The 26325-nt window shown below is 53.1% G+C and overlaps 1 protein-coding gene across 3 annotated transcripts in view; it reads right to left on the reverse strand.

Annotated features, from left to right (window-relative positions):
• The window catches only part of Ano10 (anoctamin 10), an 81901-nt gene that overhangs the window by 6948 nt on the left and 48628 nt on the right, over nucleotides 1–26325 (reverse strand). For 2 of the 3 annotated variants that reach the window (XM_055601751.1, XM_055601750.1), the window contains one exon: nucleotides 15863–15979. The exons of the other annotated variant lie outside the window; for it this stretch is intronic. In XM_055601751.1, coding sequence (XP_055457726.1) covers nucleotides 15863–15979 — 117 coding nt within the window. The remainder of the gene's footprint in view (nucleotides 1–15862; nucleotides 15980–26325) is intronic. 3 annotated transcript variants of the gene reach the window in all.

The following is a 26325-nucleotide window of genomic DNA, read 5'->3' on the forward strand; positions in this document are numbered from 1 at the left end:
CTTCTACTCATCCCAGGCTTCCCCCAGCTGTGGTCCTCTGCCCTTCTGCTCATCCCAGGCTTCCCCCAGCTGTGGTCCTCTGTCTTCCTGCTCATCCCAGGCTTCCCCCAGCTGTGGTCCTCTGCCCTTCTGCTCAGCCTCCCTTGCTCTCTGGCAGCTTCCCTCACAGCAGTGCTGGCGTTTTCTCGTGCCCTGTTAGAATTCTTCATGGACCTCTTGACCCTCAGTCTCTTCTGGATGTTTGTTTTCCGATTTCCTCTCTGAGCTTTTTCCATCTGGAAGAGGAGTACACGATCCTCTCAAAACAGCTAGAGGCTACGTACTCCCATCTACCAAGAGTGGCTGGAATGTATGGGAAACAAGAACAGTCAACCACACCCTTGCACTTCCCCCCTTTATCATTTCCTGCAGAAAGATCACACTTCCCAGCTTTCCTTGTGGACTATGGAAGTCACTTCCACTCCTGTAAGAGGCCATCTTTCCCTGTAGTAGTGCGTGCATGCACACACGCACGCACGCATCCATGCATGCACGCACATACACACAGGTGACAAATGTCCCAAGGCTGTGAATAAACACAGAACTGCCAAGGTCAGACCATGTCTCTCTTCCTGTCAAGAGGCCTCCAGATGCTTCCCATGTCACAAATGCTGGAGGGGCTCAGAGGGCAGAAGTGCAGAGAGAGAGGGGGCTGTTCTTCCCAGCTCACTACCCATGTTGTCTGGCTTTCCTCTGTGAAGCTGTGGGGTATTCTCCGCTGGGCTTCTGTTCCCACCAGAGCAGAAAAGGCCATGGTGAGACAGCAGCCCAGAGAGCTGGGGCAGCAGGGGCACCAAGCCCAGGGTGGGGGCGGCGGGGTCTGGGGGAGAGATTGGGGTGCTGAGGTAGGGGTTGGGGGGATGGGGGAGGGTTGGGGTGCTAAGCTCCAAGGAAGCCTCTTGACTTGGATTCCTGAAGATTCTTGTCTCCCTCCATTTTCCCCTTCCTTATCCCTCTCTCCTTCCAACAGGGTCTTACGATGCAGCCCAGGCTAGCTTCACACCCTTGCTCCTGCCCCACCTCCCAAGGCCAGGGTCCCCCCTTACTGTGGCTGTGTAGCACACAGACAGGACTGGAAGCCCCTCGATCCTGAGCCTCTCTGCGCAGAGTTCAGAAACCCTGTGAATCTGTCTGCTGCACCGTCTCGAGATTCCCCTGTTTCCTCTGGGACTTGTGTTCAGTTCGCAGTCCTCTGGGGATCCAGTGTGGCTGCACACTGGTTTCCCGCCTGCCGCCAACCTGTCCTTCCTGAGCATGCACTGCGGCCGTCCCCTGCTCAGGCCTGCTCCCACCTGCCGCCCCTGCAGCCTTCGCCGTGACTCTAGCACGCGCCCTGAAATCGGCAGCATCTGAGCTCAGTTTTGCCCTTCTTTCGGAGTTTGGCTATTTTTAGGTCCTTTATTTTCCATGTCAGTTTTAGAATCTGGCTCATCAGCTTCTACAAAACACAGCTGAGGCGCTGCCAAAATTCCCATGGCAAGGCTGGGCAGTTTCCGTCCTGGGGGCTCTGCTGTTCTGCGAATGGGCAGAAGCACGGCCTGCAATGGATGTGTGGGTCACATTCTAGATTCTCCTGAAGGTTTGGTTTCCACATACACATCAGCATCCGTGAACAAGGCCCTGTGCTCCTCCGCACAGACATTGTGCGTCTGTTTCCCTCTCACTCCTTAGCTTGATGGAGTCTGCATCACAGTGCTGACTTTCCTCCCGCTGCTCTCACAGCGAGGGGCCAGCTGTCACCCACTCCTTAAGGAGACCATTTACAGATGTGGCATCGATGTCCCTTATCAGGCTGATGAAACTGTTGCTGGGTATCCCACAGGTCAGCGACGTAACATCCCAGCCTGCTGTTAAGCCTACGGCGTTTTCTGACCTGAGGCTTTACTCTTTAGAAACTAGACACACACATTTAATCGCTCCTGTCTGTGTGACTGTTGTGACGCATGGAATATAGCTCCAGTGATGGCTTTAACATCCCTTCTGGCTTATTCTGCCCTGTACTTCAGCACTGGGCCAGTTAAACTGATAAAAGTTCTCCTCCTGATTGCTCCTATGTGTATATTCATGCAAATTTTGTTCTGTCCTGGGATACAGTTACATGACTTGAAACACTGATGCATTGGATTTCACTTCCTGGTTTGTCAGATGGGTCAAAAGAAGGGCTCAGCCTGGAGGTACTTCCCACTCACGGGGCAGGCTCCCAGCTCCCCATGAATGCCAAGTTTTCTATTTGCTACAGAAACACTGCCCAACCCTGGGTGCCAGGCTTGGCCCCTCCCCTCCTGATGGCTCCTTCCCTAGTCCATTCCCTCACATGCACATACCCTTCTGGACATGAAACAGGTGCTCGGTAGACCTCTGGTGCTTTCTATACACTCCATTCTTCCTTGGTTCTGCCTATCCTGGAATCCTCTGCAGCCTTGGCCTCCCTGACCCCTCTTCTCAAGGTCAAAACTGGAGCACTGGGCAGGTAATTTAAAGTTAACGACAAGGTCTTTACATTAAGTACTTCTGGTATCCATCCTCCTGTAAGCAAGTATCAGGGGCTGGGTGTTTTGACTCTTTTGAGTAATGGCTGGCCTCTTGCTTGCTGCCCTAGCTTCCCTGAACAAAAGGACTGCCGGCCACAAGCTGGACTTCCCTTGTGTCAGTACCACCATCCTGAACATTACACAGTCCCTCAAAACCACATGATGACCACAACTGAATACAGCAGCTTCTGAAGACACAGCCAGGGCCATCTCAGTTTATACCAGACACGCTGAGGCCACAATCTTCAGTGAGATCTAGTTGACTTTGCAACCCTTTCTACCTGGGCCAAGTGGAAGCATTTCCCCTGGTGGCCTAGGGGGGCTCTGCTGTGAGGGAGCTGAAGGCAGCAGCGTCTGCTACTTTGCGGGATGATCTTCTCACTTTTCTCCACCCTTTTCTTCCGCCCTTTCATCCCCCTAACACTAGATGAGAGAGAAAGAGGACAGAGAGGAAAGAGAAGAGATCCCTGAATTAAGTCACCCTTAGACTACTTCCTGGTGTCAGGATTTCTGGTGTCTTGTTTGTTTTGAGCGTCACTACAGGGCAGGACTAATGGCACCAACAACCCACCCACCTCTCGGGGCATCGATGGTCCCTCCATATACCCTCCGAAAAGCCCCTGGATTCCAAATGCACACAATCGAAGAAACTATCTGCAGCTGGTAAAATCACGTCCCCACCAGAGCACGGGGAGAATCATAATCAGCTGCTGTGAAGCAGCCCCATGTCCCCATACCTGGGACTAAAACAAAACATATTTTTATAATATTTCTGTGTTTTTGAAGAAACCAAAATTCCAAAATTCTCACTGCAGGGCAAAGACTGTGATTGGTGCAAACACAAACCTTTATTTGCACATAAGGTGAGCCCTTGGTGCTCACCCACTCCTGTGAGTCCTCCCCTAGAAGGCTCAGTCCCCTCCCAGCAGCAGCTCTGGGCCACTACTCCTGGGCCCCTTTCTCAGCCCTGCACTGCGCCTTCTAGAAGCTCTAGGCGGTTGGCTGACAGTGCTTCTGTTTTTCAACATTCTTAATGGATTTATGTTTTCATGCATTTTCTTTTATAAACCAGGATGGCTTCTGGAGGAGGCTCTCCTTCCCCTGCCCAGAAAGAGCTCCAACAGAGCTTCTGGAAGAGCCCAGCAGCCCAGAGAGCTCCAAGGTTCTTTAACTAAAGGTTTCTTCTAACTGAGGAACATGTGCTGCAGACGGGGAAACAGCAGGATTAGGGCAAAGATGAGAGGTGGAAGGACAGTCAAGTCTCAGCCTGCCTCGCCCGGAGGCTCTGCTCTCTTCAGCATCCCTCAGGGTGGCTCAGCCTGCCTAGCTCTTGGAAAGAACCTGTACCTGGGTGTGTATTTCCAGTATCAAGCTGGTAGCAGATCAAGAGTGTAAAAGCTAGACCGAGAGACTGTTCTTCCTTTTAAAGTATCAGGGTCACTTCCACAGCTCTTTCCCCCTTTCTTGGTTTTGGTTTTTGAGACAATGTCCTAGTATATAGCCCAGGCCAGCCTCATACTTGTCATTCCCCTGCCTCAGGCTTCTGAGCGCTGGACTGCAGGCCTACACTCTTGATGGAGTAAAACATCAAATCGTGAAACAAACATTAGCTCCAAAATTTCTTATGGGTTTAAATAAATGAAGACTTAAAAAATGGTTAAGCTCTGTGCCATCGTTTTTAGCTGCAGGCTGACCTAAGATGTTGTTCTAACCCTGAACAGATCCAGACTCCCGTGCGGTGCCTGGACCCGCTGGACCCGCTGGCAAGCGGCTTCTAGGCTTTCAGGATCCCAGTGCTGTCGTCTCAAGCAGCTTTGCTACTTGGTGATCTCCAAACAACGAGGCACAAACTCTCAGGGTGTGTGCGCCCCAGGGAGACAGACAGGCATCCTGGGAGCATCAGGGAGTTCCCACAGTCCACAGGAGGGAAGGGGCAATGTGGGGGGTGGCACCTCCCCCGGGAAGTCCACAGGGCTAGGAGTTGGTGTCCCACCATTCAGGTTGGAACCCACGCACCACTGGGGTACACGAAAGGGCAGGGGTCTGGGGAAGTGGCCGAGCCATCAGGACCTTCACAAAGGTTCAAGAGCAGCGCTTTGCGCCAGTGACAGAGCACTTCCCAAGTTTGTGTGAGGGACGAGGCCCTCAGTTCATAGGAGTACACACACAAAGGGAGGGGTCCGCTCTCTGTCTGTCTCTCTCTCACACACAGTCAGGCAGACAGAGACCTGGGCAAGCCTCTCTCCCTCGTGAGGCGGCAGTAGCGTGGCTGTCTTTAAATGTGAGCATCCTGGAGGCTGTGAGCAAACCTCACAGGTGCCGAGTCCAACAGTGCCTTAGCCATGGGCTTCCTGGTCTGCAGACTACAAACAATGACCACTTACTGCTTATAATGTATTCGGGCTAAGGCATGTTGTCATAGCATGGACTGGACAGACGTCCATCCTGCTGACCATCCAGGAACTCGCTGTGTGTGACTTACAGACTCTCCTTCAGCTCACACAAAATTGGCAGGGCACTCCTTAGCACATTCTAATCGCTAGGCTTTTGCTCAAAGCTAGAATCTTAGCCTAAAGCACATGGTTCTCACTGCCTAATTACTGACAAATTCTTATGACACTGCTCGATTTTCAACAGCCACTTTGCCAGAGGTAATTGCCTACTTCTTTGGGACTGGAATAAAAAAAACAAAAAAACAATTTTCTTTTACTTACTTCAAGTAGTATTGTAGTTAAGGTGAAGTATCTAATTGAAGCATTCTTGAATGTGTGATGTGAAAACAGAAGGAAAACTCCAGTGAAACCATTCACCAGAACTGGTTCCATTATCACTGTGCACTGAGACCTTGGCTCAGCTCTGTGCTCAGCAGCCTGAGGACACTGGGTCCCCGTTGGGAACCACAAAACAGCCGTCACGGATCCTCTAGAAAGAGTCTGAGGAGGAACCACAGGGAAGGCCCTGGTTTATCAGGAGCAAAGGATGGTGGAATGGGGGGGGGGCTGCTGGGTGTCTGCAGTGACCTCTCCTGGGATTCTGTGGCTTCCAGGTCACTTTGCTCATAAGCTTCAAGATGAAGAAAGCTTTAAAAATTAAGTAAAAAAAAAAAAAACAAAACATTTAAGTGGGTTTTCTCAGGCTGGAGAGATGGCTCAGAGATTAAGAGCACTGGCTGCTCTTCCAGAGGTCCCGAATTCAATTCCCAGCACCCACATAGTGGCTCACAACTGTCTATAATGAGATCTGGTGCCCTCTTCTGGCATGTAGGTGTACATGCAGACAGAACATTGTATGCATAAGTAATAAATCTTAAAAAAAAAAAAAAAGAATTTCTCTACGTGAAATGCACTGTTCACGGATGAGAGAGGGGTACTTATGGCTCTACTCCCTCCTGCCACCCCTAGGAAGGAGAGAGGAGGTTAGTGGGGAGAGGGCACAGACCCCTTTACCCCGGCTGTTCAGGGTCAGTGGTTCTTTCAGGGCTCCACAGTCTCTGTCAACAGCAAAGGCAGCCAGGAGGCTCCTCCAAGCCATTGCACCCCAAAGCGTTTCTCTCCATCTGTCTGCTCCAAACCACTATACCCTCCGTCTCTCAGGTTTCTCCAAACTGCCACACGAGACACGCCAACACTGCACAACACCTTCTCTTTCTGGGCGCTCATCTTTCTATCTTCAGAGCCCTAGACGACACCCCTCCCTGTGCTGAATAAGGCAGGCCATTACCAGCCAGCAAAAGCCAATTATCGGCTCTGGGCAAACTACAGCCCAACTAAAATCCCATTCTTGGGATTAAACTTATTTATACAACATAACTGAGTTTACAAAGAAACAGAAACTTCCAGTACAGAGTGCTGACACAGTCTGTCCCTAGCGAGTACTCTGTGGTTGGGACATGAAAACACGCCGGGTCCACAGTCAACTGTTTCCTCAGCTGAATTCTGGAGCGAGGGGCTTTCCCTTCCTGTGTACCTTAACTCCCCTCCATTTCTCTTCTGCTCCTTCCTTTCCTCCCCTCATCTTTCCAGACAGGCACTCTCTTCAGACTAGACTGGCATGGAACTTGCTATGTAGTTCAAGCTAGCCTGGAGCTTGCAGCCATCCTCCTGCCTCTGCCTCTGGAGCACTCCACTTGCCTGTCTGTGGGCTCTGCCTCACCATCCTCATGAAAAAAGAAAAGAAAAGAAAGTCGGGCTAACCACCACATGCTTCTGTGAGGATATGAACACATTCAAAATTACAGAGCATGGCTCGGGGCAGCCCTAGGCAGCATGAGGCTTCACTCCCAGGCCGAGTCTTGAGGAGTCTTGAGTAGTTCTCGCTGGCTTGACTACTGCATACTGAGAGCCAGAGCACGCAGGGACTTTCATTCCCCGTATCCAGCACCGCTGAAAGCAGTCAGTTGCAACTAGCGGTGGTCGTTTCTGAGGCAGAGCTTAAAACGCTGGAGCCTCAGCCTCACTGATGTGAGCTGAAGAAGTCACGCTGCTGTTCTGACAAATCACTAGCGCAGAACTGTGCTCTGTGCACAGCTCGTGGCTGACAGGGTGCACGGCTGATGGGCTCACACAGTCTGGAACCCTCTTGATCCTCACTGGACTATGAAGTCGAGCTGCTAATGCCACCACAGCATTCCAAATTCCTTCCCTCCTTTGGGAAGAGGTTCCTTAGGTTACACTGGCTGCTCCCACGGCTGGCCCTCCTGTGACCTCTGACCCACCCCACACTGCATGTGCTGAGTCTAGCCATGGGGGTCGGCAGTGCAGAGCTGACCCGTCCTCAGCCAGGAGCTTAGGAATTCTCCCAGAATCTCGACAGATTCTCTTCTCCCTCAGCCCAGACTGTGGATGCAACAGCCATCTCGTCTGGTTTCGGAAGGCTCTCCTCCCCAGGTCAAGGGGAATGACGTCCCCAGATATGACCTCATGCCTCAGTTCTAACTCACAGCTGAAGGAGTCTGAAGAAATCACACACGTGACACTTCCCTGCGTCTTTGTACCTGGCAGGAACGTGGCTCTGACTTCCAACTGGGCGCCCACCTGCTCCTCTCTCCGCTCTGTTGCTTCTGTCAATCCTCCAGGGTACATTGATGTTTTTGAACTTACAGCACAGCAACTTGATGTACACTAGGCAAGGAGAGGCTATGCGCACACAGACATGGCTGCTTCTCGGCCACTTGACCTCAGGTCAGAGGCCAGCATGGGCAGCTTCGCAAGAATGTATCTCAAGACAAAGTGGAAAGTCCAGCGAATCTATGCTAGCAGTTCCCTTCTTGGGATCGAAGGCCCATGCATCCACACGTATGCGCACATACACACACACACACACACAGGCATGTCGGCATCATTCATAGAGAAAGAACACTTTCTTTTGAAAGCCACAGTGGTCTCACACCCACGAGGAGGATCGGGGTTAGCTCTGACTCCACTTTCCCTGCTATTCCAGGCCCCTACACATACCTTAAAGGGCCCATACACACACCAACATGCACACAAAACATAAGTGCAAAAAAGTTTTGTACAGTACATACTAAAAAAAAGTCAACACACTAGTTTCATGCCCCCATAGCCCACAAAGTAACCTGGTTTTGATCTCATTCAACACCTCGCTGTCACATGTGAGAACAGATGGGCGGGGGCTGCCTGTCACAGGCTTCTTTTCTCTCAGGAAACCCAGACTTCAAATTAGAAATATGCCTGTCAGCTGTTGCCAAGACAATGCAAACAGAAAAGGGAAAACTTCCTGCAGGAGGGACAGACTGACTGACTTACAAGGTCACTTTTCAAATAACACACTAGGCGATGTCTTTCCCCACAGAGCTTGGGGCCAAGGTCAGCAGTGAGGCCTTACATCCTCCTGACAGAACTACTCTGTGGGCTCTAAGTGCAGGGCCAAACCACCTCACAGGGGCCTGAAGCAACAGCTTTCTGGAAGGAAAACCCGGCTCTGAGCAGAAGGGGTGTAGGCTGCGGTAGCCTCAGCACAAGACGTGCCTTCCCACTGCGTCCCCAGGGGCTGCCGCTCACATTCATCTCTCAGCACGTGGGGTTACCAAGAACACTTTGCTCACTCTTCAGGAAACTTGTCACAGTCAAATTCAGCCTGAATCTTACTTTGTGGCATTCCAGAAACCTTGGGGTCACAATGATCCAGATCCAGGCTTGGCCCCTGGTCCCCTGATCTGCCTCCTGGCGTTTATGCCTCCTCAGGCATTTATGCCTCTTCAGGGCCCTGCCCACTGTGTGTCTGTGGTTCTGTGTCTCGAGCAGCAATGATGATGTGTCCTTATGAAGATCATGAAGGGAGAGAGAGCTAAGACGACACAGGCCCTCAGAGGCAGAGACCTGGGGTGGGGGTGTCTGAGTGTAGAGAACCTCTATTTCTGTTACGAGGAGGAACTCCAGTGTGCACACTGTCCAGCGTCATCGACAGTAACATGCACCCAGCCTCGGGTCAGGGTCACCCAGCCAGCCTCGTCTTCTGGACTGCGGCTGCAAAACAAATCACTATCTCACACTTAAGGTGGTCAGGAATGTGGAAGCAGCTGGGCGGCCTTGGTCAGAGAGGAGCTTCTGAGCGGCCTCCGAGCTGGCGTGAGCCTAAGGGGTGCCTGCCTCAGCCCATACCGCTGCAGTCTGTGTCTGGGGTGGCTTGTTGGAGCAGAGCATTCCTTTTCTGTTCACAAATGTTTTGCAGAACTCAATCCTTATGATGTGGTCCACACACTTGGGACTACTTACTATCTGGATCTTTACAGAGAAAAACTCACCAGCTTGTGGTGCAGAGAATCATCACACTGTCCCTGGTCACCTGGCAGAGCCCGCCACGGTGTCAGCGGTGCAGAAGCTGCTCAGGGGCAATGCCGGGACACAGTCAGCCACACGAGGGTAGCTCAAGCAGCAGCTTCGGGATGAATTCAGCTGCCTGCATTCCCACTTTGCGTCACAATATTGCCATCTGTGTTTTCAGATACCCCTGTTGATTAGGGGTATTTCAGATGGTTATTAGGGTCAAATATCCCTGTATTCTGCTTTGTTTTCGGAAGAGAGAGAGGGGCAGATGTGCAGTTCCTAGAGATGCCTCAGGGACGCGTGCTCTCACCCAGCCACACTGCAGCTGCCCACCCTTGTCTGTGGTGGCGCATGTCCGGACACCCGTCAAATCTCCGAGACCCCAGGCGGCGTAAATCAGCAGGAGGGACGGCATAGCTCATTCACTCTAAAAGATCTCCAACACTAGCAATTCAAAGTTTAAAAATGTGTTTTCACGGGGGGGGGGGGGGTGTCCCACGCCTAACTCTAGCACTGGCAGGCCGAGGCAGCAGAAGGTCAGCAGGGGCCAGCACCCTGAGGCTTTCTGGAAACAATGAAGTGTGTGTCCGGCGCACGCAGAGTGCTCAGTGGTGGCTAATAAACCAACACGGAGCCATAATGAACCGAGGGAAGGTGAAAGTCAGGGGCGAGCACTTGGAACACATGCTCACATGTCTGGCCCTGCGGGGTTCGGTTAGCGCCCTCCTCTGTGACAGCCTGCGTCAGGGGTAATCCTTCCCGGGGAAGCTCCAAGCCCAACAGTCACAGGAACCCATCTGAACTGATGGCGCCAACCGAAACTCTTTTTGAGTAATTTCTTTTACTGGAGAAAAATGCATGTGGCCGAGCGTTTCACCTTAGCCATGCTTCCTATCTCTGGGGGGAAAACTCCAGTGATTTTGTTTAGGAAACAAATGAGATCAGTGGCGACCGCCAGCTCGGGAGAGGCGATGTGCTCCGAACACCCCTGTGGGGAGAATAAGATGGAGAGGCGTCCTGGCAGGTGCAGGGCTGTTGCAGCACAGGGCGAAATTTAGGGTTAAACTGTGGACTCAGTGGCTTCCTTACTGCCAGGGGGAGGAGGGCCTGAGTTTTACCCAGCCAGCACTGGGGTCCTTCTAGCGCGTGGAACTCCTCAGTAATCCCAGGAAGGCGTGTATGTGTGTGTCTCTGCTTTTGCCTCTGTGTGTACTTTAAGCTCTAGCTTTGCCCGAGGCCATCGTTCGTCATTTCCCTAGTACACTGGCTTCTGAATTACTGCAGGTCACCAGCATCTGAGGTGGTCCCCAGAGACTGCCGGATGCCAGGCCTGGTGTGTAGGGCACTGCCTGGCCCTAGCCCACCACACCGTAGGGGATGGAGACCTGAGTCTAGACCCCACAGAGAGAAGTGGATGAAGTGCCCGGGAGCCAAGATGTGCTGGAGTGAGGCCCTCTCCCCCACCTCCCGCCCACCCTCTTCACACAGAGGGCAGCAGTGTCCACCTCTGGCCTGCCGCTTCTCCCACAGACTCGGGCTAGGGCGAAAGCCAGGACACCTCGGCCCTGCAGTCTCCGCACCCCGCAGCCGGGGACAGGGGCTGGTGGGTGCCGGGTACAGCTCAGGTGCACAGCCGGCGCTCTCCACTGCGCCCTCACCAGCCCAGCCCCCTGCAAGAGCAGCTGGTGGCAGCACCGAGGGAGCCGGGGAGGGAGACCTGGGACTAACTCCCAGCTGGCCGATGTGGCAGAGGGAGGACTCGCCGACGGCGTCTCCCACGCCCCACTCAGGGCCTCCGCTGTGTGAGGGCTTTCCTCAGTGTGCAGCTTACACTCCCAGTACAGACCAGCCGCCACAGCCAACACCTAGCGTTTCCAACGTGGAGGAGCACGGGACAGGTGGGGCGGCTTCCAAGGTACAATCCTATTTGCTTGTCTGTCAGTCTGATAAAGCTGCAGTCATCGAGAAGAGGGGACCTCAGCTGGGGTAGTTTATGGGTTGATGATTACTGTGGGAGGGTCCAGCCCAGTGTGTGTGGGCCAGCTTTGCGCTGTTGGGCCTCGTGCTACAGAAAGCCGACAGGGCCAGCCGCTAGAGGCCAGCCAGTAAGCGACAGCTGTCCACGGCCTCTGAATCAGCGCCCGCCCCCAGGATCCTGACTTCTCTCAGCAATGGAGTGTGACCTGGGCGTTGTAACGGGAAATAAACACTTTCTCCCAAGTTTACTGTCCGGTGTTTTACCAGAGCAGCAGAGCCTCTGAGACGCCACTGCAGGTGCCACTGTGCTCTACAGCCCCGAGCTGCGCCACACACGAGGAGGCCCTTGTTCCCACTCGGCACCCCTGTGCTCTGCTCACACTGCCTCCTCACGTCCTCATCATGACCTTTGGCCTGTGTGGCAGGCAGCATCTCCCAGACCCCAGGAATGAGGAGGAAAATGTAATGTTACAGGCACCTGTCCGACAGCGTCAATGGCTGTGAAGACAGCTGTGCAATCAGGAGGAGGTGTGGGCTGGCCCAGAGCTCCCGAGCTCTGCCATCCAGGAGGAGCCGGCCTCACCTGCTGAACCTTAGGTCCTGGCAACTGGACCTTCCCTGCCCAGGGACCTGTCACTTTGAGTTCCCAGCTCTCACAACTGCTATTTCTTTATTGGCTCAAAACAAAACTCTTCCAATTAAGAGGCTTTAAGCTTTACAAGTCCTAGACTTCCAGAATGACAGGACAGGCAGCACAGAGGCCACATACCCTGCTTCAGACACTTCCTTCCGGGCATGGCAGGCCACCTCACTGTGCTGCGGTAAGAGTCAAGTGTGTTCTCACCTGCATTCTCTGCTGTGAAATAGTACATGATCCGTTAAAAATGCTGTTTCCCCAGATGCTTGGACACAGACATGGGGAAAGGAGATTATTAAAACGTATTAACACCAGTAAACCATGCCAATGTTCACACATCCTGAGCTGGGGAAGGAACCCAGAGCCCCAGGCAGGCGAGGCAAGCTCTCTGCCCCAGCTCTATGCCTGCTAGACAGGCAGCAAGGGCGAGGGCTGAACACCAGCCCTCTGGCTAATGGTCCCGTACTGATCTGGGCCCTGTCTTGTTCTCTGAGCTGATTTCAGGAGCTGCCATCTTTCCGAGAGGCTCTGTCCCCACACACCGGCTCACACGTATACTGTGGACCCCGAGAGGCCTGGCTACCGCAGTAGCTAAGCGTCTACAGACTGCCCTGGGTGTGTGCTAGACTCCTGTTACCAAACGGTTCTCAGCTAATACTCCTTTCTGCCTTTAACTGGATCTTAAGGTGACTACATACCAAATAAGCCGATTTGTAAAGAAGCATCGGGTGGTGGCGGCTTGTCTGCCCAAGTTCTTCCTCAACCGAGTCATTTCAAATGTTGTTTGCAAAGCAAACGAGCCCACCCTGCTTGCTCTCACTGTAGACAAGGATGGTTTCCTGTGTGTTTAGGAATCTGCTCCTGCCGTGAAGGACAGAGCTTCCAGCACTTCCCCTTCCGTGTCCCCAGCAGCGCTTCACCCCTGGGATGCAGCAGAGGCAGAGGGCACTGAGTGCCAACTGGGCCATGTCTCCAAGTTAGCCATTCGGCATGCAGGTTAAAGGACCAACCCCAACTGAGTGCAAACCGCTCCCGACAGGCAGAACACATCAACACACTCAACCCTTAGCTGTGGGTGGGAACTGGGAGGGAGAGGGCGGGGTAGGAGGAGGGGGTTTGCAGCAAGTCCTGGGCTGCCTTCCTACACTCAGGAAGGCAGGCCGGCACACGTGTGGAACTGGGTTGAGGTAGACACGATACAACTGCCACCCAGAGGTAGAACTTTCTGTTAGAGACTACCAGGTCCCAACGCTGCACAGGGGAGCCCGGGGCAGCCGGCGGTGAGTAAGCTCTTAGACACGCGCTCCATGGCTCCATTTTAACTCTGGCCCAGAAACTAGAAGCCTTTGTGTGTGTGGCCGAGCAGGGGGATGAGGCCACATTTAGTCACTAGGCACATAGATGCTGGAACACGGGGCTGAAGAGGCAGAGAGCACAAGCTCCGGGCCCGGCACCTGCCAGCTGAGGTGTGGAGGGCACAGTCAACTGAATACCTTTTTCTTTTTCTATTTTCAGTGTGTGTGTGTGTGTGTATGCAAGTGTGGGAGCAGGTGTGTGGGTGTTTGCGCACATGCGCGTGACTACACACAGAGGCTCAGAGTTGATGCGGGGAACCATCCTCTACCCTGTTCATGGGCCAGCCCCCACGTCCTCGTTCCACCTCGCTCTCTGGACCTTCTCGGCCTTCTGAGGCTGGGACCTCAGCCGGCCCCCATGTGGGCTCAGGGGCTGGACTCTGGTTCTCGGCTCTGACTACTAAGCCCTTCCCCAGCGAAAGGTGACTTTTCTGATGCCAGGAGACTTTAAGATACTCTTCATGTAGATTAGCCCTATTATTTTAGTAAGTTACCAGCTAAAGACTTCATATGCTAATTTTTCTGTAAATGAAAACATTCAATAATATTTAAAACTTATTATTTCTTATGAAAGAAAACAAATGATATTATGTGAAAGTTATATCCTTCATCCTTACTTTTTTTTTTTTTTTTGAGACAGGATTTCACCACGCTGTAGCCTTAGCTGCCCAAGAACTTGCTGCACCGTCCAGGAAGGCATAAACGCACAGATACCCACTCACAGGCTTTAAACATGCCACCCTCTATGTCTCCGCCGTGATACATCTGCCTCTCCCAGGACATGACCCTTAGTTCTCTAGAATAAAGCTAACCGTCACGGTGCAGGCTGCTTCACCACGGGGCATCGGGACCTTGAACAGGGCTCAGTTTAACCTAAGAACATGCCAGACTCATCTCATGAGCAAACCCAGAAACTGGATCTTGTCACTTAGCATGAGCCACAAGCCCATCTGGCTGGGACCAGGTTCTCCTGTCTCCTCTTCTAGGTTGAACCCACATCTGGTCACAGCGCTCCTCTATGGGGGTCCCCATTTGTAACATTGCCCTGAGATTCCTCACAGGGTCAGATGTGGTGGGTCCTTCTCACTTTCCCCCTCCAGTTCCCGAAATGCTGTGTGGTCCAAGAGGTGCTGGACCTAACGTTGGTCCCAGAGAATACACTGCCCAGTCCATTGCTTTGTTGCTAACACAGACGTCTGACAGAGGTGACCACTATGAGCATCTAGGGACTCACTGTCCTTTTGTTCTCCCCGCAGGCAGAAAGTTACCAGTGGGGAACCCCACCCAGGGTTAGCTCTCCTCCCCTCCCCACTCTTTCTCTTTCATCTGGTAGACCAAGGGAAAAAAATCTTCATGGCATTCTTTGAGGCTCTGCCCACAGGTTTCCAGGCTCTCAGCCCATAAGACACTCTTCAGGATCCTATTCATTGGCTTCTGGATAGCACTTCTATACAGGGCCTGACTAGAGACAGTGGCAGCGGCTCTGGAGTGAACCTGTGTTGCTCTTTGGCGCTATCCATCATTTCCCATTGCTCAGCCTTGCCCTTGATGACATCACAGATCTGGGTTGGCCTGTCTCATCCTCCACTGGAGTCTTCTGTATTTTTTTTAAATTTTTAAATTTATTCACTTTTTATCCCAGCTGTAGCCCCCTCCCTTGTCCTCTCCCAATTCCACTCTCCCTCCCTCATCTCCTCCCATGCCCCTCCCCAGTCCACTGATAGGGAAGGTCCTCCTCCCCCTTCCATCTGACCCCAGTCTATCAGGTCTTATCAGGACTGGCTACATTGTCTTCCTCTGTGGTCTGGTAAGGCTGCTCCCCCTCAGGGGGAGGTGATCAGAGAGCCAGCCACTGAGTTCATGTCAGAGGCAGTCCCTCTTCCCCTTACTAGGGAACCCACTTGGACACTGAGCTGCCATTTGCTACATCTGTGCCGGGGTTCTAGGTTATCTCCATGCATGGTCCTTGGTTGGAGTATCAGTTCAGAAAAGACCCCTGTGCCCAGATTTTTTTTTCCTCTCCTTGTGGAGCTCCTGTCCCTCCAGGTCTATCTTGCTATCTCCCCCTTCTTTCATAAGATTCCCTGCCGCTGCTCAAAGTTTATGAGTCTTAGCATCTGCTTTGATACCCTTCTGGGTAGAGTCTTTCAGAGGCCCTCTGTGGCAGGCTCCTATCCTATTCCCTGTTTTTTCCCTCTTCCAGTGTCCATCTCGTTTGCCTTTTTTAATGAGGATTGAGTATCTTACCAGGGTCCTCCTTCTTGCTTAGCTTCTTTAAGTGTATAGACTTTAGGATGATTATCCTATATTATATGTCTAATATCCACTTGTAAGTGAGCATATGCCATGTGTGTCTTTGTTTCTGGGATACCTCACTCAGGATGATCTATTCTAGCTCCCACCATTTGCCTGCAAACTTCTTGGCTTCCTCGTTTTTAATTGCAGAGCTGTCTTCCATACTTAACTGGCATTCAACGCTAACGGACCCCTGCACTGGAAGGGTTAGCCCTGTAGTGCTTCCAGACATGTGGCTCTTACCTGCTGCTTGAGCGCCTCCAAAGACTCGAATTCCAGCCTGGCCAGTTTCACCTGGATGTGCCGCGGCTTATCAGGGATGGCAAAGGCAAGTATGAACTTGAGAGCCAGGAGTGCGTGCTGCAAAGAGAAAAGCACTCATGGTGACTCTGCCACCCGCCTGTTTCCAGCAGGAAAGTCAGATCCCAAAGGGCCTTTTCTTAGTTTTAGGGACTCTTCAATTAGTGGCCTCTGACCTATCAAGAGCAAGCAGGCCAGGAGCTAGATGGCCCACACTGGTGTGGTCCATCCAAGCGTTCCTGCCTTATCTTGCTTTACTCTTTTAAAAATGTTTCTTATTATAAACTGATACCATGTGCTATTCTTGGTACTTTGTAGAAAAGCAAAACTTATTCCAGTGTCTTCCGCAGAACGTTAGACTGAGCAGTAATGAGCAACGTGCCTGGTGCACAGCATCCTCCATCAGCTCCAGTCTCTGCCCACCAGCACCCAGCTGTGCTGCCGCCTGAGTGATAGCCAGTGCCCGGGCCTTGAAGCCTTAAGGCCGCCACCTCTGTGCTGCCTGCTGTTAGACACTGATGGACGATTGTGGTCTAAAGGACACAGCTACAGTGCACCCTTCCTGACACTTGCAACTGAGGACCATTCCTTCTCCTCCAGCACCCTCAGCACCTCAGACTATGACATGAGCTCACCATCAGGCACAGCGTGTTGCCTCTGAATCCCACAGATGCACAGCCCCTCCCCAAAGATGTTCTGCAGACCCACCATTGTCTGGGGACTTGGAAAGAGGTTCAACACCCTCAGATATTAGAACCATCAAAGAACAAAGCCTGTGGGGAGAGTGTGAACGACTGACCACACTCAGAAGTTGCCAATCTTCAAGGGCAAAAAGGAATTAGAAGATGGTAAGGAAACAAACAAACAAACAACCAGACAGCTTAAGATGAGTTACACTGTTTCTGACAGGAAAAAAGACAGGTGGAGGAGAACGAAATGAATTTCATACTGCAAGATTTCAAAACAGTGACTCTGGCGGAGAGTGGGGGACACAGGAGTTCGGGAAAGTGGGGGACACAGGAGTGGGGGCGATGGGGGACACAGGAGTGGGGGCGATGGGGGACACAGGAGTGGGGGTGATGGGGGACACAGAATTGGGAGTGATGGGGGACACAGGAGTGGGGTAAGGTGAAAAGGACACAGGCCACAGCACAGTGCTAGACTTGAGCAGCATGTAACCAGAAGACCTAACCATTAGCAGCCCTCAGCCAGAGCACACATTAGCTGATGTAGAGTGGCCCAGGATTGGAGGACAAGCGGCCTGGACCTCACTGTGGCCACCACGGTCAACACTGGCAGATGCTCAGGCAAGTAGAAACAGCACTGGTTGGATGCTGTCACGTGCTGTAGATGAGTTAGGACTTGGGACACAATCTACAAAGGATAAACAAACAATGGGAAGATTCGAGGTCGCACCATTATCCTATTAGTGGACTGAGATACAGTTCCGTTTAGACAATCTCATCGGATTGTCTTACACAAGAAACAAGTCAGCAGATGAAAAGCAACGTTCTGCAGTGGCATCCGGAGCACCCACCCCTGTTCACCCACCCTCTCTAACAGAGACACAGCCCTGCTTGTGCCCCTTGGAGTCTAAGTGGCAATCAGTAAAAAGTAAAAGGAAATAAAATTCCTCCGAGGCCTTGCTTCTCAGTGTGGAGCATCTGGAAGGGACCCCAAGCTATCTTGCCAGCTCCCCATCTTTAGACCTCAACGGGCATCGGTCTTATAAGGAGGAAATTTATCTAAAGAGGATTATGCTTTGCCCAGCTCCTTGTTTTAGATTATTAAGACTGTTCATTTGCCCAGAAATCAACCAACAGCTCAGAGAACCCAAAGTCCAAGAATGGCCCAGCTATGGAAGTCATCATCTGGTTGGGCTGCTGCTGGTAGCCTCTGACCTCACTTCCTCCCTAACTGTTCCCCACACCAGCACAGAGATCCTGACTTATCTCCACGGAGGACAGCTGCTAAGGAACAGGACAAGCACCCTGCAGATGCAGAGCTGGCTGGAGGAGCTGGGCACGGAGAAGGCATTATGGGCTGTGACTGGCAGTGCCATCAGCTGTATCCCTTGTTTTTAAGCGTGTGCTTGGTGTCGGTAGAGACAAGGCTCCACTGCACAGCCAGACTGGCTCAAGCTCATGATCCTCCTGCTCGGCTCCAGCAACACTTTCTGAAAAGTAAAACTTAAAAATTGTATACTAAACAAAGGAAAATAGAAAAGAAAATGTGACGGTCAGGTGGGGATTTTAAAATAAACCGGCAGTTGGCTCAACACAACAGTTTGCGCTAGCAGTGGCTCCAGGGAAAAGCAGAAAGACCCCGGGAAACAGGCTGTCAAGAGTTCCCGGCCTCCAGGCAGTGGCCTCTGCTGACATTAGCCACAAGCCTCATCTGGTCGCTGCGGGGATGGGAGCCATGAGTCTCCTGCCAGGGGTACAGGGAGTAGATCCACTTCATTATGTCAAAACTAGAAAAAAAAAACTGTGACCAAGAGCAGTAGCTATGTTTTCCTGGCTCCATGCACCCAGACCCTTGGCTTCTGAAACAAAACGCAAAGCAGAACTGAACTCTGGGCATCCTGAGAAGGGAATCTGACTCCTACAGAGCTTGCTAGGTGTGTGGTAGCCCAAATTCAACACCAGAAACTCCCTCAGGAAAAGAAACACTTCTGATTGCCAGAAAAGCTACTGGACAATGCTAGTGTATGAAAACAATTCATGGAAAAAGAGCCTGAAAACAGCAATACCACCTCAAAGGTCAGGTCACTGGATGCCCTGAAACCGGAATTACAGATGGTTGTGAGCCACCGTGGGAGTGCTGAGGACTAAACCCGGGTCCTCTGCAAGAGCAGCCCCTGCCCCTCACTGCTGGGCCATCTCCCCTCACTCTTGGGCCGTCTCTCCAGCGCTTTTACCATCTAAATCCCACTCTTCCTCGCTCCTCCACCCACGCTCCTGTGAGTTAGCCTGTGCACACTGCTCCACCGCAGCAGACGTGGGTGGAGCAGTGACTCTGGTCTGCCGCTGGAACCCCATCTAGGGTGGGCAGAAAGACGCTTGTTTCCATCTCCCCAGGGGAAACGCCAGCAAACCACCAGGAGCTTGTCTTTGTTCCCATGATGTCAGGAACAGAAGCTTCTCTGAAGTTTAAAAGGAGTCTTCATGGTGTCTTGAGACCCTTTTCCTGGTTAGAGATGCTGCCTGGCAGAGGCCAGCAGCAGAGGTCAGAGAGCAAGGGTCAGGAGTCATAAGCCAGGGGGATGAGGCCAGGGGGCAGTGGAAGAGGGAACAGGGGGAAGAGGCAGGGAACAGGGAGCAGGGAACATGGGGCAGGAGGCAGAAGGGGGAGAGGACAGGAAACATGGGGAAAGGGCAAGGAACAGGGAGATGGAGGGAATAGGGGGTAGGGGCAGGGAATAGGGGATAGGGAACAGGGGGAAGGGGTAGGGAGTAGGGAACAGGGGGCAGAAGGGGCAGGGAACAGGGGGAAGGGGCAGGGGACCAGGGGACCAGGGGGCAGAAGGGGCAGGGCTGCTCCTGTGGCTCCACACACAGCTCTCCTAAGTGTTCTGTTCTGACACACCAATCAGGCACACAGGCCGTGGCCAGGCCTCTGCACAGCTATTTGGACTATTTCCTAAGAGAAGCCAAGTGAGCGAGGAGCTACGCATGTCAGTTTAGCAGGACACTGAATTACGGGTGTCCCACGAGAAGTTAGAAGTTAGGAGAACCAGGAGCTGCAGGAGGCTACCATCGGACAGCAGAACCCTCTGTGCCCTCTGAAATACGGGAGTCCCAGGAGAACAACACAGACATTAGGGGAGCCAGGAGCCCTCTCCTGCTCTCTTGGCTCCCGCAGTGCATTCAACAACAGCGGGGGGGGGGGGGTGCCAAATAGAACAAAGGGAGAGAAGTGGCGAACTTAGGGGGCCTGGAACCCTGAGGCTGTCCCTGCTGTGCTAGCTCAGAGCTCTTCCTAACCAGCCTGAGTGACATCAGAACCACAGCTCATGCTCAAAGCAGCTTCCAGGCAAGATCCGTGGGCGGGAGGTATGGAGTCTGTAGGAAGGCTCTTTATCTGGCTCATGCTCTGTTTGTCAACAGTTGTTCTGATCATTTGACAAGTTAAAGAAGTCAAGTAGTGCTAATGACTGCGGGGTATTCTGCAGGGGCCCAAGCAAAGTGACACAACCGACCGCATTTGCAATGAGGCGTGAAGTAGGCTTCATTTACTTTTAACTGAATCACTCAAGAAACACACATTTGCAACACCTGAAATGTCAGTCACAGGGATAGCTGGGTGCTGCCGGGAGCAGCCACAGCAAGGCAAGGGGCCAAAGGCTGGCTCTTCGCTGACGCTGACGGCCCTGGATTCTGCCTGTGCCATAAGGCCGTGGGCTGATGGCTCCCCCAGGCTATGCGCTGGGAGGTGGTGGAGCTCCAGGAAGACGTGTGAGCAAGCAGATTTCCACACACGCCTTTACCATAATGGGTGCCACGGGCCCGCAGCAGCAGGGACATTTGACCATGGTGGACGAGCTTTAAGACTCTGATCCAGAGTAAGCCTCTTCTTTCTAACAGTTGACTCTTGATGTCAGGTGTTTTACTGCAGTGACAGGAGCCGAGTGGCTCACAGCATGAGGAAGAGGAGTTTCAGGAGCCGCAGGCAGATAACTTTTGCAGAAGTCCCAGGCCCGCTGGCCTGTCCATCCCTTTAAACCCAAACCATTTCCACTGAAAGCTGTGCAGGCACAGAGAGCAGAAGAGCTCTGGGTACAGGGCGACGGTGGGTTCCCACGGGAGGGCGGCAGAGTCCTGGCCTGCAGCGGGTTTCGTCCATGGTGGTGGCACCCTGTGGCCCAGGATGATGTGTGGCCAGCTGACTCCTTTCTGGTTTCTTTCTAGTTTTTGTTTCTCTTTCTCACAAGCTGAAGCCATGAAACTTGTTAGTTTAGCAAATCTGCTGGGAGAACTTGTCACCCAGGCTTCCTGTGTGCTAAGGGCACACGTGCCATTTCTCCTCCTTGGTTTCTGAGGTAGCACGGACCAGTCTCCACTTTCAAGGCCCCGTCTGTCCACAGTCCCTGCATCCCTCTCTTTACCAGGCTCTTCTCCTTGGGGTATCATCCCCTTCACTGGCAGCACAGGCCACGGAGCCCAGGACGCTCCGGGGAGCAGGGAGGGGCGCAGAGGCGCCTGCCTCTCATGAAAAGCACGCCTGCTGCTGTGCCGGGGTGTGGTGCCGCCCAGCGGCGCCTCGGGGGCCTCACACGCCCTGTGCTTACCTCAGTGTGCACAGGCTTGGGCACCGCAGGCCTCCCACAGGACACTGCAGACCCAGGGATCTGTGTGTCACTTACGAGAGTCCAGTGTTAACTGTCTTGTCACACACACACACACAGGACAGACTTCAGCCCCGTTTGGGCCTCTAGACATTAGTGACAACTGTTGTCCTGTCATCTATTTTTATTTTAATTTAAGTATTATTGGAATTAATGTTTATGCCCTTTGCTAGTACCCCTAAAAATCAGGTCATGTCTGCTTACAAATAAAAACAGAAAGCGGGCCAGGAACTCAGTTCAGCCTGTTCCACAGGGATTAGATCCTGGACTTGACTCAAGTGCTGCAAGAAAAGGAGAGAAAGAGAGAGAGAGACTCCTCCTGAGCTGTTGTGTGAGGGAGTGTGTGTGTGCTCATGTATGTGTGTTTGTGCATTTGTGCATGCGCGCACACGCGAGCACACGTGTGTATCTGCATATGTGGGCTCCGGTATGTGTACATGTGTGTGCTCATGTGTGTGTGCATTCACATGTGACAGATAACCTCAGTGTCTTCCTCAGACTCTGTCCACCTTTCTCTCTAGAGACGGTGTAGCCCCGTGACCTGGAGCTTGGCAAACAGGCGAGGCCGGCCGACTCGGGAGCCCCGGGGATCTGCCTGTGTCCCCCTCCCATGGCTGGGTTGTGCACGCCTGGCTCTGCAGCACGAGCTCCAAGAACTGAACGGGTTTTACAAACATCCACCGACCATGCTGCCTCCTAAGCCGACCTGCGGAAGTCGCCACCGTCACGCTGGGCGTCTGCCCACAGGTGTGTGCTCACGCCGTGTCCCCTACTGATCTTAGGTCCTGCAGGAAAGGGAGGACACGGACACGAGCTGCCAGTGTCCCGGGAGCGCTGCTGCCTCGGGCAAGCTCACGGGGATGTCCCCTCACGACCTGCCCGAGGGAGGGCGTGGTTAGTGCGGTAAAAGGGCTTAACCACCCGCTACTGTCTGAAGTAATGAGTGTCTTTAAAGAGAAACGTGTGTGCACCAGCTCGCCTGCTCCCAGGCGGCTCAGCTGGCCTCTCCCTGGCAGCCTGGTGCTCAGCAGGTGCAGAGAAGCCACCAGCACCTGCGGAGTCATGAGGGAAGAGGGAAAAGGGCACCATAAAAATAGACTCTCACATGCCGGGGCTGTACTAACGGCAGTCTGCGCCATCCTTCAGATACAACATGAATGTTTAGGGCTCCAAGGGCTTTAGAGCACGCAGAGGTTTACCTGGAAGATGCTAAAAGTCTGCTCACAGCCACACGGAAGTGCACAGAGCTGTGCCCAGACAGAAAAACAGTGGAAACTGGGGGGCACTGACATGGAAATGTGCAAGTGGAGTATCAATGAACTGGATTTACACAGTGATGCACACGTGATAAACGCGAGCCTGAGTGGAGGGAGCCGCGCAGAGGCCGGGACCTTGACTGTGCAACGCGACCTGTCCCCGTAGAGCGACTCAGATCAATGCTGGGGAGACGGAGAGGGGACGCGCACCGCAGGCTCTGCGTGGTGCCCAAGCAGGGAGAGCCATAAGCAGAGATGAGGGGAGAACGGGCAGGGGTGCCCGTGCCATGCGGCGGGAGGGAACGAAGCAGAGGCCAAGGCTGGCTGGCGTTTGTCATTGTAAATGTGCAACGCCGTGGTGGGGCACACAGCACTTCCGCATCCGTAAGCGTGGCCCGTGTTGGCACCGTCATTAGCTCAACTTGTGGACGGAACTTAGCGGGAACTAGGGTAAGCTTCCAAAAGCAAGACTAGCTAATGCAGAATCTAATGGGTGGTGCGGCTTTGGTCACACCGGAATACTTCACAGAGGCTTGAACTCAACAGCAAGATTCAGTGCGCGTGTCTAGTTAACCAAGGTGGGCGCTCTTACTGCAGGCGTATGACACACCTAACTGTGGGACAGACAGGTGTTTCCTATGGGGTGCATTTTCTCACATGCCAGTCATATGTGTGTCTCACCATCAGACAGGCGTGGGCCATATGCTCGTCACACGTGTCCAGGAGCTCAGTGCCGGGCATTGAGTAAACGGCCTCCCGGGTTCACAGAGGTACCGTCTGAAACCTTGGTGGCCACGGTGACAGTCTCTAGTGTCTACCTGAGAACTCTGAAGCTCAAGACCTGACAAGCCAGCACACGGGCCCAGCTCCTCTTCCAAGAGAAGTCTGGGGCCTTGATCGCCTCAGTGAATCCTGTCCTGTTACCGGGGACAGTGAACAGAGGGAAACACTGTGTCACTGTTCGAGCTTGCGACCCACAGGAGGAGGACGGCAGTTCCCGAGCGGACATGAGGGTCCATGTTCAGGTCCCCAGCACTCCACGGCGCTGCGCATCTGTGACTCCCACAGTCCAGGTATAGGACAGACCCTGGGGCTGGCTGACCAGGCAGTCTAGCTAAAACAGTGAGCCCCAGCAGGGAGAGGCCCTGCCTCAAAGACCCAGTGAGGAATGAGAGAGAAAGTCCCTGGTATTGATTTCTGGCGTGTGGGTGTACACACAGCAGGAGGTACCCACAGTCGCGCAGACACATGCATCCACACATACCCCAACACACACAACCACTACCACCACCACCAAAACTCCATACCTCTGTGTCATATATCAATGCAAAACCCTTACTGCCTTTCCTTTATAACCAGGAGCAAATCAAAGGCATCAGCACTCCTAGGGGCTCCCGCAATGCAGCCAGCCAAGAGAAGGGAAGATCCAGAGAGCAGAGAGGAGGAGCGAAAGGGTATTTATCTTCGGACAGCTAGCTGTGTGTAAGATGTCCAGTGCCAACCGAGTAGAACTCACTACTGCTGCTCACAGGCGGAGCAGCAGACTTGGGGACACAGAGTCAACACAAAATAAAATCTCCGCAAACAATGAAGACTGAAAATTAATATACACCAGCCTATGAGCAAGAATGGGAAATTTAGTCTAAATCCTGTAGAAAACCTGTAAAGCCACAGACACGGGGCTGGGAGAGTGCAGGTGCCGGCCATGCTGCTGTGCAAGCCTGCCCACTCGAGCGAAGGCCCCATAGCTCACTGTGGGGGAACAGCGACTCCTGAAAGCCAGCCTCTGACTCCATGCACACACGCACCCCGTCATCCTCTCATGCACACGTACACACGCAACCATAACCAACCAAAGTCCATGCAGCGCTGCCGTGGAAGCAGAGCCCTAGGGAAAGAGGCACACGGCTTTCCTGACTTAAGATTGGGTATTTTTAAAATGCCAACCATCTCCAACCGGAACCACCGAGCCAGCCAATGCAGTCCTAAAACTATTTGGGGTAAAAGTAGGCTGATTAGTTGTAAAATCCATGTAAGAATGAATGCAGAGAAACTGGAACAGGAAAAGCACTGGAGAACACAACCAAGCATGGGTGGGCCAACACCCTGATGTGAAGACCAGAAGCCACAGTGACCACACTGAGGACAAACCCGGGCAGGGGAGAATGTCAGAGCGTCCACAGCTGGGGCTGGAGAGCACCCGGGGAGCTGCGCCAGGCTGGACAGTGCCCGGAGTGACCGTAAAGATGGAGGGTGACATGCTCAACTTGTCAAAATCCAGGAGTATGCAGCACTCACACACACACACACACCACACACACACACACACACACACACACACCACACACACACACACACCCCCCACACACACACGGACTCCAGTGTAAACTGGACCTTAGCTGACACTAACCTGCCGGCGGATTCCCACGCTGAGGTAGACACCGCGTGTGCGATTCAGCAGGGCAGCTGTGTGCGTGCACAACACATGGCGACTCTCCCCTTCCCATACATTTTTGCAAAAAAAAAGTTTTCTCTAAAAAATGCAAGTTAATTAACTTATTCTCTAAGTCAAGGCTGCAGCATTTCAAGGCTTCATCTCTTACAGATGTACTGGGATTATACGACAATCTTCGTGAAGTGTTCCGGGAGGAAGTGCTAATGAATGACTTCTACATAACAGCACTGGGATGACCTGGACTCAAAGCACACTTTTCCGCAGCCAGAAACCTGTTTGCAGAAACATCAGCCTCAGGCTCAGGTTTCTATAACAGCAAGACTGCATCCAAGTGAAAAGGACATTAGGTATAAACACTTTTCCCCTTTGTTTCCCCAAAATGTATCATACTTTGAGGTAAAAGTTAAAATCCTAGGTGTAGAAAACAAAAGGTGGGTTCCAACCTCAGTTTTTCTACACTTAATGTGAAGCCTCATCACACCCTCAGAGCTAGGGACGACGGCTCAGGGCCTCGCAGTGTACGAGGGCACAGTGCGCGCTGCGGTCAAGCTTCCTGACCTTCCCAGAAAGGCCTGCAGCTAGTCACACTGTCCAGCCCATGAGGCCGAGCCCACAGTGGCTGAAGACAGACTGGCACTGTCCGTCGGTGTCCCGGAGCCCAGGCCTGAGGAGGGCGGCCTGCTGAGCCAGCCTCCCGGGTCTGCACCACGGCCCTCTGTGCCTGACACTGTGCTCAGCACCCTCCAGCCACACATCCCCCTTCCTTGATTTTTATGGCAGAGCAAAGACTTTAGGAGGACGCGCCGCCCCATCCCCTCCCGCCTTCCCAAGGCTGCGCCCGTCTCCTCTTCCTTTCCACAGAGAGGGCTCCGGCAACTGACAGTGTGACGCTGCATCATAATTTGGAGAAGTCGGGGAAATGGGAAAGGTGTGTCTGGACGAGATCTGAAGGGCAGGTAAGGAGTCCTCTGGTGAACAAGGATTAGGTGGAGAATTCAGGTGGCTGGCCCCCAGCCACAGGAGGGCCGGCCGAGACCCCTAGACAGAAGAAAAACACACGGTGGTGCCCGGGCAAGGGCTGCAGGCCCCAAGGACGCTGGGGAACATGGGGCAGGGGGAGACAGAGACAGCTTGAAGGAGGGCCCAGAGCAGCCTCCAGGGGCAGAGGGGGCAGGGTGGAGAGACTGGTCACCGAAGATCAAGCGTGTGTGTGTGTGTGTGTGTGTGTGTGTGTGTGTGTGTGTGTGTGCGCGCGCGCGCAGTCAAAGTGAACAGTGGTAAAAGGCGTGAGCCAGGGGAGAGCTGCCTACCTCCTCCGAGGCCATGGAGCCTGAGCACGCAGACGCGC

Source organism: Psammomys obesus, unplaced genomic scaffold (assembly GCF_907164565.1).
Source record: "Psammomys obesus unplaced genomic scaffold, mPsaObe1.curated_primary_1811, whole genome shotgun sequence".
Lineage (NCBI taxonomy): Eukaryota > Metazoa > Chordata > Mammalia > Rodentia > Muridae > Psammomys > Psammomys obesus.